The following is a 14085-nucleotide window of genomic DNA, read 5'->3' as shown; positions in this document are numbered from 1 at the left end:
ATGAAATTTTATGGTGAGATATTAATAGAGATTATACAAAGATATGATCATAAATAATTTTTTAAAGTCTTTCGCTTTTGCTATGTACTATTTCCACATTTTCATATCAATGATAGATGACTAGATAAAATTATTACACAGGTGTGTACGGTTCAATATTTTAAAACTGAATTTATTAGTGTCACTTTTTAACTTTTACCACAAAGTATGTTTTTCAAGTTGTGGGAAATTACTTCAACAGGATCAAATAAGTTTACACAATGATTAACAAACACAAAGCTCTGTCTCTATTCAAAAGATTTATTATTAGGTGTATGGAGTATCATGTTGCAGAACCCAATGTTAAGTGGTAGGTAGGTATATATATATATCTTCTATATACATTGGACTAACATCAGTCTGGAACTAGTACAAATTTCAAGGGGACGAAGGATTCGTCTTTTAAAATGCTTCATAATTACTGTAAACAAATGTGACATAAATGCCCAACAAATCTTTAAAAACAAATAAAGAACAATGATATAAAGAATAAACCAGTGATTCAAGTTCTAAAACAGGTCTTTTACACTGAGTAATACAACACAAACACTGGACAATAGTCTATGTGTACAGATTGCTCTACGCACATTTTACACTGGAAGATGACAAAAAAAAAATTAATTTAATCATCTCTGTCATACAATGTCATCATTTGTAAGTAGGATCTCTGAATCTTGAAGCTTGCTCTCTAACTCGCCTTTCATATTCTGCCCTGTTTTGGCTGTAAAATTGATAGGAATAGTTGGAAATCATTGTCCACAAAAATAAAAAAAATGTAAATACATAGCAAGGAAATTTTAATTTTTTTATTCTGGTTTACCTAAAAAAAAATCTGGATTTATAAATAAGATTGCAAAGTGAACCATTCGTTTCATGATAACTATTTTTTGGGCTACACAAGAATGAAAAATGGCTGCCCAACAAATTGTTTTCTCACAAATCATAGATAAAGAGTGGTATTTTAGCTAGACCAGCCTTCAAAAAAAAAAAAATGTAAATAAAAATAGTGCAACAGATCTAGGCTTTATTAAATTAACATCAAATATAGTTAATGATTAAAAGGTTACCATTTTTATGATTGTGTGTACTTTTTAAAATATTGATAATAAACATAGACAAATCTTAACACTATTATGAGGTCAAATAGGCTAGAGCTTGAGCAATTACTATACCTAGCTAGGATTGTAAGCTAGCACATCTTTAATATTAATATATCATTTGAATGCTATAAGGAATCCTTAAGATTTAATTTATTATCCAAAAAGTACTTTTATGTTTAAAAATTATTGCATAAATGATTTTTTATGACAATACATACACTATTTCATTCAAAAACTTTAGTTTATATCATCTGTTTTGCTTATGAGGGCAATTAAACATAATCTTAAAGCAGTTACAGACCTGCCTACCAAAAAAAGTCCAAATGCGTAACGCTGATGGTCAAAATGGGTATTTTGGCACCAGAATGCGTAACACTTACGCGATCCATTATTTTGTCATATATATATATATAATATATATATATATATATATAATATATATATATATATATATATAATATATATATATATATAATATTAGATCTAGATGTCATGATTAGATCTACAATCTAAATCTAGATCAATACGACAATAGAGATGATATCTAGACTAGATCTATGTCTATATAATGAATATAATCTACTCTAGATCTGGGCTCAAGAGTATTACCGATGCCGTGGATCCGCTACAAACGTAGGTCTACTCCAAACTTTCGTAGGCCTACCTTCATCCTTGATCTATTCTATACTAAGACTCTAGTCTAGATCTAGACTATATGGTAGTAGATGTTATCGATCTAAATCTAGTCAATCTAAATCATACTACAACTAAATTGGATCTAGATCTAGATTGTAGAGTAATGTACAGAATCATGACATAACGTAATGACTAGCTAGAAAGCTGCTAGATCTATTCCTGTATAACAAGTTATCTAGATTCTAGATCTAGAATCCAGATCTAGATCTAGACTAGATATCTACAATGTCACTCAATGTGTTTTGAATCGATAGCATTTCGATATTTTTTTTCTATACAAATGAATACGGGAATCAGGGATTCAACATAATTAATTTCTACTAATGAACTTACAAAAAAAAAAAAAAAAAGCCACGTTGGTGTATCAGCTAAATGACGGTACCAACCTGGTACCAACCCGCCACTCCCTCACTCTCGCGTTCTTCTTTTCTAGACTAAATCTAATTGCTAATTCCGATAAGAACCAATCAACGTATAGATCTGAACACAATGTCACTGTGTTCCCCCAACTTTTCTGTTCCTCCTTCCCCCCAACCGTGACCCAACAGGACGACTTAGCGTGACCTCCGTGACCGCTCGTAAGCTAGTCAAGAGAGGGGAAAAAAAAAGGATACGAAATGCGTAACGTGACGGGTTAAATGCGTATTTGCGTACTGACGGTCATTTTTGGGAGATTTTGCGTAACGAATACCAGACCTGCCTACCAAAAAAAGTCCAAATGCGTAACACTTACGGTCAAAATGCGTATTTTGGCACCAGAATGCGTAACACTTACGTGATCCTCTACTTTGTCATATATATATATATATATAAAATTAGATGTCATGATTAGATCTACAATCTAAATCTAGATCAATAGAGATGATATCTAGACTAGATCTGGATCTATGTCTATATAAACTACTCTAGATCTGGGCTCAAAAGTGTTACCGATGCCGTGGATCCGCTAGATCCAAACATTCGTAGGCCTACCTTCATACTTGATCTATTCTATACTAAGACTAAGAATCTAGTCTAGATCTAGACTAGATGGTAGTAGATGTTATCGATCTAGATCTAGTCAATCTAAATTCTAATCATACTAGATCTATAAAAAACTAGTTCGTAGGGTAATGTAGAGAATCATAACGTAATGACTAGCTAGACTCGAGCTAGATCTATTCCTGTATAACAAGTTATCTAGATTCTAGATCTAGAATCCAGATCTAGATCTAGACTAGATATCTACAATGTCACTCAATGTGCTTTGAATCGATAGCTCTTCGATTTTTTTTCTATACAAATGAATACGAGAATCAGGAATGCACCAACATAATTAATTTCTACTCATGAACTTACACAAAAAAAAAAGTCACGTTGGTGTATCAGCTAACTGACAGTACCAGTACCAAACTGGTACCAGCCCGCCACTCCCTCACTCTCGCGCTCTTCATTTCTTGACATCTAATTGCTATTAAGTACCAATCAACGTATAGATCTGGGCACATTGTGTTCACCCCACCTTTTCTGTTTCGCCCCTCTCCCCACAGGTGGGCTTAGCGTGACCTCCGTGACCGCTTGTAAGCTAGTCTAGAGAGGAGAAAAAAAAAAGCATACGAAATGCGTAACGCAACGGGTTAAATGCGTATTTGCGTACTGGCGGTCATTTTTGGGAGATTTTGCGTAACGAATACGCATTTTGCGTAACGGTAGGCAGGTCTGGAATACGCATTTTGCGTAACGGTAGAGAGGTCTGCAGTTATATTTGGTTCACAATAGCGAATTAGCTTTGCAACTCTGATATTAGTTAATTATGCAAATAAATGTCATTAATATTTTTTTTTTATTTATAGGAAAAATTTATATATAGGACCTCATATAAACGTTGAATAATTACAATTGATTATATATTTACCAATAAATAGTGTATGCTTCTGCTTGTGCTGGATCTTTTATATTGGGTTCATTGAGAAGTTCCTGAATACCTAAAAGAATCTATAAAACAAATATATATATAAATAAAATGCCTACAAGTTTTTAAAAGGTTTAATGCAAACTTAAGCCATAGAAAGCAATGTTTTTAAAAGGATTGAAACAAACTAAAACCAGACACTTGAACTTTTTTTTGAAAGACAAACTAAAATCAGAGATGGAATGAGCAGATGTAAGACTTTCCATCTTCGGAAAAATTGAACTAGGAGTTTTGGAAACAAAAAGTATGCTACTGAGACACACCTTAAAACAATAGTTACCAAACATGAGCAGTCATTGGAACATGGAATGTGCTAATTCTATAATAATGTGACAAACTAAAGAAACTCACACACAAACTTAAAAGATATCAATAAGACATTCTCAGCCTCTCGGAAGTAAGAAGGACAGGTTATGGAAAATAACAGAAGGTCACAAGATCTGGTATAGTGGCAACAAAAGGAACCATCAACTTAAGTGTTGATGTTATAGTCCACAAAGAGAAAGCTTATTACATTATAAACTGTATAGCCATTGACAGCAGGATAATTGTCATTTAACCAGGTAGAAGAGAGCTTCTAAAAAAAAAAATAGATGACTGCATTATAAACATTCAAAAAAAAGGATATCCTCATTATAATGGGAGACTTGAATGCTAGGATTGAAAAGGATGCATTTATGTAATGGGCAGAAACCAATGGAAGCTTTAGATTAAGAGAAATTACTCACTGTACACAAACCTTATTCCCAGAAATCATTCAGAGTAACTACATGGCTTGCACCAGATAACAAAACAGCCATAAAGACTATGTCCAGTTTCATTTAAAGTTTAAATAAAGCAAAAAAGCTAAAACCAGAACTTTCCAACGAGCTGAGATAGGCAGTGACCATGACATGATCTTGACTGTGAAATTGAAATTAAAAAAGAATCACACGCATACTGTCAATACAACATTGAAAAATTCAAAGACCCAAACGTTGAATTCTTTGAGGCCAGAGGGAGGGAAATTTGCAGCTCTCAACCTTATACATGAGTTTCGTAGACAATAGATCTATATATTAAAAAAGAAATTTAATAGTAGATCTTGTATTAGTAGTAAATTTCTAGCTCACAAAGCTGATTTCATTTATATTTTATGAACTTGTTTAGAATTTAAATATTGAAGGAAATAAACAAATTATCAGAACAGTATTACATGAGTGAGCCTCGGAGGTCCTAGGGAAAAAGCGAAGGAAAATTAAACCATGACCTGTAGTTTGGTCATAATGTAAGACTTGACTCAGTGTCAAAAGTCAACCTTCAAAGTACAGTGGAGGAAGCATGTAAAAAGGGTTGTCCAAAGAAAAGCTGGCTGGATAACGTTAAAGAATGGAATGGCCTCTCTATTGATATCCTGCTAAGAAAACATGCTGACCCAGGAGAAAAATGGAGGGATTTGGTTACACAAACTCTCACAAATTATAAGAGACACATAGATTTTTAAAAGGTTTGATACACACTATAAGGGACAGCTGTACAGTATGTTTTAAAGAAAATATTGAGATTACAAAAAAAAAAAAAAACAACAACTTTGTCATGCAAAAAAAAAAACCCCTATAGATTACCTGTTTGATTGTGACTGCTGGCCGCCAATCCTTTTCTTCATCAAGCAGTGAAAGACAGACAGTACCAGATGGGTAAACATTGGGATGGAACAAGGGAGGTTCAAATTTACCTGCAAAAACAAAGTGAACATTATTGTTAAAATGATTTGGCATGATTTATAAACATATCTAAAGCAAGTATATAAAATAAATATTTCATGATGACCATAAACTACATTGAGACTAAATGAGGTGTACTAAGATTTTCAAACAAATTTAAATAACTAACATTTTGGTGGTGAACTTGGATAATCATCTTTGAAGAGCATTCTCAACATATAGAGGCCACCTTCCCATGGTGTCTGCAGAATAAAAAGAAAATACACTGAAAGTCATTGCTAAGTAGCAGAGATAAGAATATCTATTAGAATTTTGTAAAATAACATACTATACCTACTCCTACCATTGTGTGGAGAAGTTTAAAACCTTAAGAAATCAAATCCATTACTAACATAACCATTTAATATTTAATAACATTGAACTAAGTAATGCCTTTTTTTTTTCACTTACCCCTTTTTTGCCTGGGATTTTACATTCCCAATTTAGAAGATTTAATGTGCCATCTGGATTTTTGGTTGGTTTAGCAACAAAACCCTAAAGGGGGGAAAAAAATATGCCAGTGTGAATGTTGCAAAAAAAATAAAATAAAATAAACAAAAACACACATACAAATGTTTTATAAACAACATCAAAGAAACATTCTTACAAATGGGTGATCCTTTCTCCAAGCTTTTCTTTCTTCGCCTAAACGACCAAGTGCTATTCCAGACATTTTTGAGTAGTTGTGCTAAAAAAAAATGTGTAAGAATATATATTAAAAATATATTGAAAAAGCGATAGGAAGACAGCAGAAAATAATGGAGGGACCTGCCATTGAAAGAGGGTCTATCCAAGGCAAAAGAGAGAGGAATGAAGAAGGACGGTCGACAAATCTAGAGTCGTGCCCCAATGGTCCAACAGACTGATAGGTGAAGGTGAATGTGTCAGAACAATTTTTTAAGACTAGAGATCTAGACGTATGCCTCTATAATTGTCTACCAAGTCCTAAGTAATACTGTCATAGTCACAGTGAATATAAGGGTCTATTAAAAGTGTGAGTACTGAGTATGTGTATGTGCATGTTGTTGTTGTTTTTTTGGTGAAAGTTGGGGGGGGGGGGGGGGGGGTGTTTAAATATAATATAAATATGGTTAGTCAAGATGGGTACACTATGTTCCACGAGAAACGCAAAAGTTTAGATGATGATGAAGATGGGCCCTGATGGGTTATTGTTATTCTAAATATAAATATAAGGTGTCTCTCTTATTCTTATCTTATATCTGGGGAGATGGAAGCCAATAACTGGTGACACTGCTCTAAGCCTAAGAAATGTTTTGCATGGCAAGATGGGTTTAAATTAGTTTAAGATCAAGAATCTAGATCTATATATCCACTAGATCTATCTCTAACATAGTGTAGCACAGATTATCAGCTAGAAAAAGTAGGCTAGATCTAGAATCTAGTTATACTAGTAACTAGTATATAAGTTATAAAATATATATTATATAGTCTAACTATAAATTAAATATAGTATAAAGCATAACAATATATTATATATTTTAATTAAAATTTTATACCAGATCTATTACTCGATAGAATAATAAATCTAGATCTAGTATTCTAGAGTCTAAGTCTAATCAATCATAGATGATAGCAGATAGATTATAAATATATTATAGGGAGGTGAAATAAAAAATTTATCTTTGAAAATTTTTTTTTCTTCATTAGTACATCATTAAAATACTTTAACAGAACTTTGCAATGGTGTATAAATTATGACTGTATATGTTTAACAGTTAGAAAGTTATGAATTTTTTTTGTGGCGTTTTGATCTAACATTGGTTGACATGGAACAAGTGAGAGGAAAGTTTGTCGCTGGCCAAGCCGGAAGAGACACACCCTCAGATCAAAAGTTCAAAGTTGGGTTTCGTAGACAATAGATCTATATATTAAAAAAGAAATTTAATAGTAGATCTAGTATTAGTAGTAAATTTCTAGCTCACAAAGCTGATTTCATTTATATTTTATGAACTTGTTTAGAATGTAAATATTGAAGGAAATAAACAAATTATCGGGTCTTGAGCTACAAGAAATGTCAGAGAGGTGTGGACAAAATGGCGGCAGTTGTGAAGGCAGGAAATAACAAAATATTTTTAAAAAGGGATCAAAATTGTCTGAAACTATTTTCAAATGCGCTTTTAAAAAAATTGCAAGGTAAAAACTAATTTTAACAGTATCTAGATTCTAGATCTTTAGCTAATAACATCTCAATCTGCTACAAGATTTATGACTTTATTTGTTAAGGAAACACAATTTCTTCTATAAAAAAAGAAATAAAAATGTCCATTGAGGTCAGTGCTATTTAGTTTTTTTCAAGTTTGTAAGATGTTGACAATCGATCGATCTAAAAATTGGTCTCAGGAATATAGCCAGACACATGTACTATTAGCAGAAAAAAAAAATCAACAGTTTACGACTTACCTATAATGAGTATCAGCAAAAATAAAAATGTACTTTCAATGCAAAATAGTTAAATAATTTATTAATTTTTTTTTTTAAATTGTCAAAGACAAAAACGTTTTCCATTGGATCATCAAAATTTTATCGAATTCACTCCTTTTAGCAATGATATCTTTACTGACTTTACAGATACTGAGCATAATCGATTTCAAACAAACACCTAAGTAGCAGTATACTGAGCATAATCGATTTCAAACAAACACCTAAGTAGCAGTATACTGAGCATAATCGATTTCAAACAAACACCTATGTAGCAGTAAGGAAAACTCAGTCTTAAGATTTTACGCCATTTTTGGACACAGGAATTTCACCTCCCTATAATATTGCTTTATTTTAATTAGAATTTAGAATAGATCTATTCTATGATCCCTATATTCTTTTTTCTATAGACATAGATTTAGTATATATATATTATAATATATATTTATATATTCTTAGTGTTACTGTTAGTCTCACTCTTACAATGTCTTTAGATCTAGAATCTAGACTGATATACTTTACTCAACTTTAGTCTTTACTGAGTCTGAGTGAGTGAGTCATGAGAAAGTGACATTTCCAGACTTTGGACTAAGGACAGGGTAGATCTATCATCTAGGCAGTATATATACTACAATGTCCTTACTAGTACTACAATATAGACTCTACACTACTTCAATATTATGAATATAGATTATATATAGAATAGATTAGACTCTCTATATCGGACGTATATAATATACTAATATAGATTAGATCTAAATCTAATGATCTAGTAATATCTAGTTATTCTAGCTACTAAACTAGTAGATTAGTAGTAATATAAAATAAATTATGTAGAAGTACTACTTGAAGTAGACTAGATGATCATCAGTAGTAGATCTCGATTCTAGATAACCTAGGCCTAGGACCTAGGCTAATCCTAATTAAACCTATTTATAATTAGTTAATTAGATAGAATTAGATCTATAATGTCTATATTATATATATATAATTATATATTATAATTTTTTTTATATTAGATCTAGATGTATATCTAGATCTAGACTTAGAGTCTAGGCATGACAGTGTCAAACACGGCAACAGTAAACAGCCAACACTGGCAGTGTCAACAGGGGCTAGCTAGATCTAAATAGATTTCTATACTCTAGAATAGTCTAGAACAGCGGTTCTCAGCCTTTTAAGCATGGTGACCCCTTTTTACTATCTCCCACTCTGCCGCGACCCCACCTCACACACACACGTGACACAGCAATAGAAGAATAGACAATAAAAATCCACATTTTTGATGGTCTTAGGCGACCCCTGGCAAATCGTCAATCGACCCCCAAGGGGGTCTCGACCCACTGGTCTAGAATTTTTAGTAGAGTCATCTAGATTCTAGAGATTCTGTCTCTCTACTCTAGAACTCTTCATATTATAATCTATAATAATCTAGTGAATCTAGTGCTAGTCACTAGAATCTAGTGTTAGTCAACAGTCAACTTATTCAGTTATTGAACTTGTTATAAACAGTTATATTGTACTACTAGATCTAAATCTAGTACTCTACTAGATCTAGATTTAGATCAGTAGATTCTACTGAGTAACTGACCTGTGACTGTGGGTAGTAACAGTACTGTTAGTGAGTCAAGAGTGTTGTTACTGAGTTACTGTACTGACTTATGACTAATACCACTACTAGTACTGTACTAGATCTAGTAACTAGAGTCTAGACTTGGGACTACTAGTGAGTACACCGTCACACTACTGGTCTACACTTACAGTACTTACACTAATTAGCTTACAGTTACACACTGAGACTGTCAGTGAGTGAGTCAGTCAAGACTCAAGTCAGTGACTGTCTCACTGTGTATAGCGAGATAATTTTTCTCCGATTTAGATCTAATGTTATTATGTTTAAGTGGGTATACCGTTTAATCGCATTAAATTTAGGTTTACCTGTTTTGGTGTTTATATTTTTAAAAATTAGAAATAAATAAATAATCCAAATAAAATACAGGACTAGCAAGGATCTAATCTAGCGCTATTTCATACATTCACATTACTCTTATGTGCCAGATATGAATTTCCAAGCCAAAACTAAATAAATGATAAGAGTTGAGTTTTTTTTTGTTTTTTTTTAATTCATTACACTAATTGCTCGAATTTTTCAGACACACACAAACAATAATTAAAGAAAAAAATATTTCTAGTTAGATTAGAGTTTAAAGGTTTCATTGAAGGACTAAAAAGTAATCATTTCCATCAAGTTAGATTCTAGATCTAGATCCATATGTCTTCATCATTCCAAGACTATCAAATTTTATGCTGTCAAATTGGCATTTTCTACACAACTTTAGCAGATTTTTTGGCATTTGCAGAAAGGTCCTGATTTTTCTAAGGGCAGTATAAAATATAACCTTATCGGGTAGTCAGTCTCTAGAAGTATATATTTGTAGATACATACGCTTGTCTGTGGTGTAGATCTGCAGCTGTTGATTGACGAAGATATTTACCTAGAAGAGACTATAAAATGAGTCTGTGGTTAGGTAAAACTACCAGGCTTCTCACATTTTAAGCAAAGCGTAGGAACCATTTTCCGACTCGGAATGCCTATAAAACATTCATTCCTGCTTTTTGACTTAGATGATTGGACGATGCAGTGATGGAGGAAATGAATGCTGAAAAGAATAATGCAGTTGAAGCCTTCAACATTTTACGCATACCGATTGCAAGGCAACAAGAATATATGGGTAAAAATCTCCATTAAAAGCTATAAACAAACAAAGCAGCAGATTTCGAAATGTTTTCTAGTGCTGCCAACAAGTCCAATTGATACCGTTAAACCCTTGGTAGGCATAGCCTATCTGTTTGATGTACAAACCGCAATTTTGAAATAACTGAATAGCGGATTTGAGGAGCATGCATGGGACCACCACTGTCGAAAACCTATTGAAAAAAAAAAGTTTCGACCATCATAGAGGGTCTTTTTCTTTCTTGAGAAAAATGAGTGTAATTTATAAGTGACTACTGATAGCACCAGAAATATGGTTGGATGTCACAGCAGCTATCATCAATAGTTATTCGAAAAATTGTTGAGTCAAACGGATCGAAACATTGCCTCTGCGGCTTCATTCCATTATTCATCAACAGAAGATGGCAAGATGTTGAATCTGAACCTTGTGGCGATAATTGGTACTCTAAATTTCATCAAATTACAGGCGATGGACTACAAAACTTTTAAAGATTTTCTGATGGAAATAAGACTCCGAATAACAAGATGATGGCATTAAAGTGGGGCGCTGGTAAAGCATACTAAAGCTTTTTTTTTTTGTTTTAGGACATGAAATTTAAATATTTATAACGGAGCAATCAAAGTAAGGGTCTCAACTGAACGACTCCTGGTAGTTGAGCGGGATTTGGCGATTTTACGCCTCATCACGTGACATCAGAATGAACATAGAAGTTAGTGTGTATACGGGTACAATAGCTTTACAAACGAAATTGCAACTCTTCATTCAACATGCGGAAATGATGCATAATCTGTAGCTAAATATGAATTTCCAAAAATAATGATTTAACTTCTGAGAAATTATTTCAGAGAAAGATTTTCATGAGTTGAGGAATGAAATATTTCTTTTTGAAATTGCTTTGAAAATGCTTTTGTTGCTTATTTGTCAAATGCCGATACAGACCTTCAACTGGAACTGATTGATTTTCAGAGCCAGACATCTCTGCTTGATCATTTTCGAGCGATGTAGACAATTGATTGCCTACAAACTTCCAAATCTTCGAAAACAAGCGTTAAGAATGGTCACAATGCTTACAAGCACTGATATCTGTGAATACACTTTTTCAGTGATGAGATGGTGGCAGTGGCGTCACTAGGGGGGTGCGGTCCGCACCGGGTGACACCCGTTAGGGGGTGACACCCGAGTGGAAAAAATGCACTTTTTCAATAAATAAATAAATAAATACCAACCTAGAAATGTGACAGAAGCAAGATCATAAAGCATAGGAATGTTCGAAAAAACGTATTCCTAATGGGGAAAAATCAATAGCAAGATTTTCTTGTTTGATAAATAGTGAACATGTCCACAATGAGAAACTCGCGAGAAGACTGAAGAACATTTATCAGGTTTTCAAATTTGGAAAAATTGTCCCAGCCGGACTTAGGAAACAAAAACAATTGACAGGGAAGTCATTGCTATGATTGATGTTTAGATGAGAAAACAGAGGAACATCCATCCATCCATCCCAGTGGCGCTACAGCCCATGGAGGGCTCTGGTCTGCTTTAACACATCCTTCCATTCAGATCTCTCCTGGGCCTTTCGTCTCCACGCCCTAACCCCAAGCTGCTTCAGATCTGCTTCCACGTCATCTATCCATCGCATTCGTCGTCTGCCTTTGAGTCGCCTGCCTTTTGGTTTTTGCCTGTATACGATTTTCGCCCCTCTGTTGTCTGACATTCTTTCAAGGTGACCTGCCCAACGTAGTCTGTTCTTTTTTATTTCGTTCACTATTGGTAGGTCTTCATATAATTGATATAACTCATGGTTAGTGCGTGTCCTCCACCCTGTTTCATCCTGTATGGCACCATAGATTTTCCTAAGGATTTTTCTTTCCCAAGTGTTAAGTAAATTTTCAGATGTCTTTGTCAGTGTCCAGGTCTCACTTCCATACATTGCTGCTGGTCTTATTATAGTTTTGTATATTATTTTCTTGGTTTTACTTGAAATCATTTTGCTCTTAAGTAGATGGTGGGTGCTATAAAATGCCCTGTTGCCTGCTGCTATTCTTTCCTTTATTTCTGTTAGTAGGTCATTTTTGAAATTAATAGTACTTCCTAGATATTTGAAAGTTTGGACGTGTTCAAATTCGTGGTCTTTGATTTTGATATTTTGTCCCTCTGTTTGATTGTCTCTTGTCATTGTGATGTACTTGGTTTTACTGTCATTGACCTCTAGTCCTGCTGGTCGAGATGCTTCTTCTAGTTGTATGAAGGCTCTAGCGATGTCAGAGGTTTCTTTACCCAATAAGGCAATGTCATCGGCATAAGCAAGGTATTGTAGAGGTTGGCTGTATATCGTCCCTGTTGGTTGTGGACCCATGTTTTCTCTCCTGAAGTAGTTAGTAATAGTTCCCCTTGTGTTTATGTGTATATTTCTTATAACTCTCTCCAGTGTTAAGTTGAAAAGCATGCAGGAAAGTGCGTCTCCTTGTCTTAATCCTCGTTTAATCCTAAATTCCCGTGAGTGTTCTCCTTGTATTATGACTTTGCTTTTTGAGTTGTTTAATGTCATATGTATAAGTCTTGTCAGCTTATTGGGTATTCCAAAATCCTGTAATGTGTCATATAGGTATTTCCTTCTGATACTGTCATAAGCCATTTTATAGTCTATAAAGAGTTGGTGGATTGGTATGTTGTATTCATGGCATTTTTCTAGTATACATCTTAGTGTGAAGATGTGGTCGGTTGTGGATTTGTTGGGTCTGAAACCACATTGGTAGTCACCTAAGATTTCTTCTGAATATTTTCCAAGTCTCTTAGTTATAAGCCTAGACAGTATCTTATAAGTCACATTTAGTAGAGAGATTCCTCTGTAATTACAGCACTTTAACTTGGATCCTTTTTTGTGTATTGGGGTTATAAGAGCCGTTTCCCATTCTGTTGGTATTACTTCTTCTTCCCAAATTCTTGATATTAGTCTGTGTATTTGGGAATGTAAGTCTTTCCCTCCATATTTAATTAGTTCTGCTGTGATTTGGTCCTCTCCTGGTGCTTTGTGATTCTTCATGGTCCTAATTATTTCTGATGTTTCAATGAGTGTTGGAGGGTTCACTAAGGGATCTGGTCCCCCATGCGGCAGTTCATATTCTCCATTGTCTCCATCTTCAGTGGTATTTAGGATCTCCTCAAAGTATTCAGCCCATCTCTCAATGACCCTGCTGTTTTCTGTAATAAGCTGACCATCTTTGTTCTCACACATGTGTGATCTAGCTTGAAATCCGTTCTTTTCATCTTTAATTTTCATATACATTCCTCTCATGTCTCCCTCCTTTGCTAGTTCCTCAATTTTAGTGATCTTGGACTTTTCCCATTCCCGTTTTTTCTTTCTTACAACTTTTGTGGCCCTT

The 14085-nt window shown here is 33.9% G+C and overlaps 1 protein-coding gene across 1 annotated transcript; it reads right to left on the bottom strand.

Moving 5' to 3' along the window:
• Positions 1-284: 284 nt before the first annotated feature.
• LOC106073237 (SUMO-conjugating enzyme UBC9-B) lies at positions 285-10063 on the bottom strand. Its single transcript, XM_013234109.2, has 7 exons — positions 9906-10063; positions 6136-6216; positions 5940-6023; positions 5659-5731; positions 5391-5500; positions 3730-3809; positions 285-760 (listed from the first exon to the last, which is right to left on the bottom strand). The coding sequence occupies exons 2-7, from the start codon at positions 6199-6201 to the stop codon at positions 688-690; spliced, it is 486 nt and encodes a 161-aa protein (XP_013089563.1). The 5' UTR covers positions 6202-6216; positions 9906-10063; the 3' UTR covers positions 285-687.
• Between the last annotated feature and the right edge of the window lie 4022 nt (positions 10064-14085).

This window comes from Biomphalaria glabrata, chromosome 2, assembly GCF_947242115.1.
Source record: "Biomphalaria glabrata chromosome 2, xgBioGlab47.1, whole genome shotgun sequence".
NCBI classification, from domain to species: domain Eukaryota; kingdom Metazoa; phylum Mollusca; class Gastropoda; family Planorbidae; genus Biomphalaria; species Biomphalaria glabrata.
Note: the sequence above shows the minus strand (reverse complement) of the source record. Positions and strands in the feature narration are given on the sequence as shown.

Coding starts and splice junctions, on each gene's coding strand:
- LOC106073237 (XM_013234109.2), bottom strand. CDS start 6,201: ATGTCTGGAATAGCACTTGGTCGTTTAGGCGAAGAAAGAAAAGCTTGG. Junction 5,732..5,939: donor AAATCCCAGGCAAAAAAGGG/GTAAGTGAAAAA, acceptor TTTATTCTGCAG/ACACCATGGGAAGGTGGCCT. Junction 761..3,729: donor GAAGCATACACTATTTATTG/GTAAATATATAA, acceptor TCAATTTTACAG/CCAAAACAGGGCAGAATATG.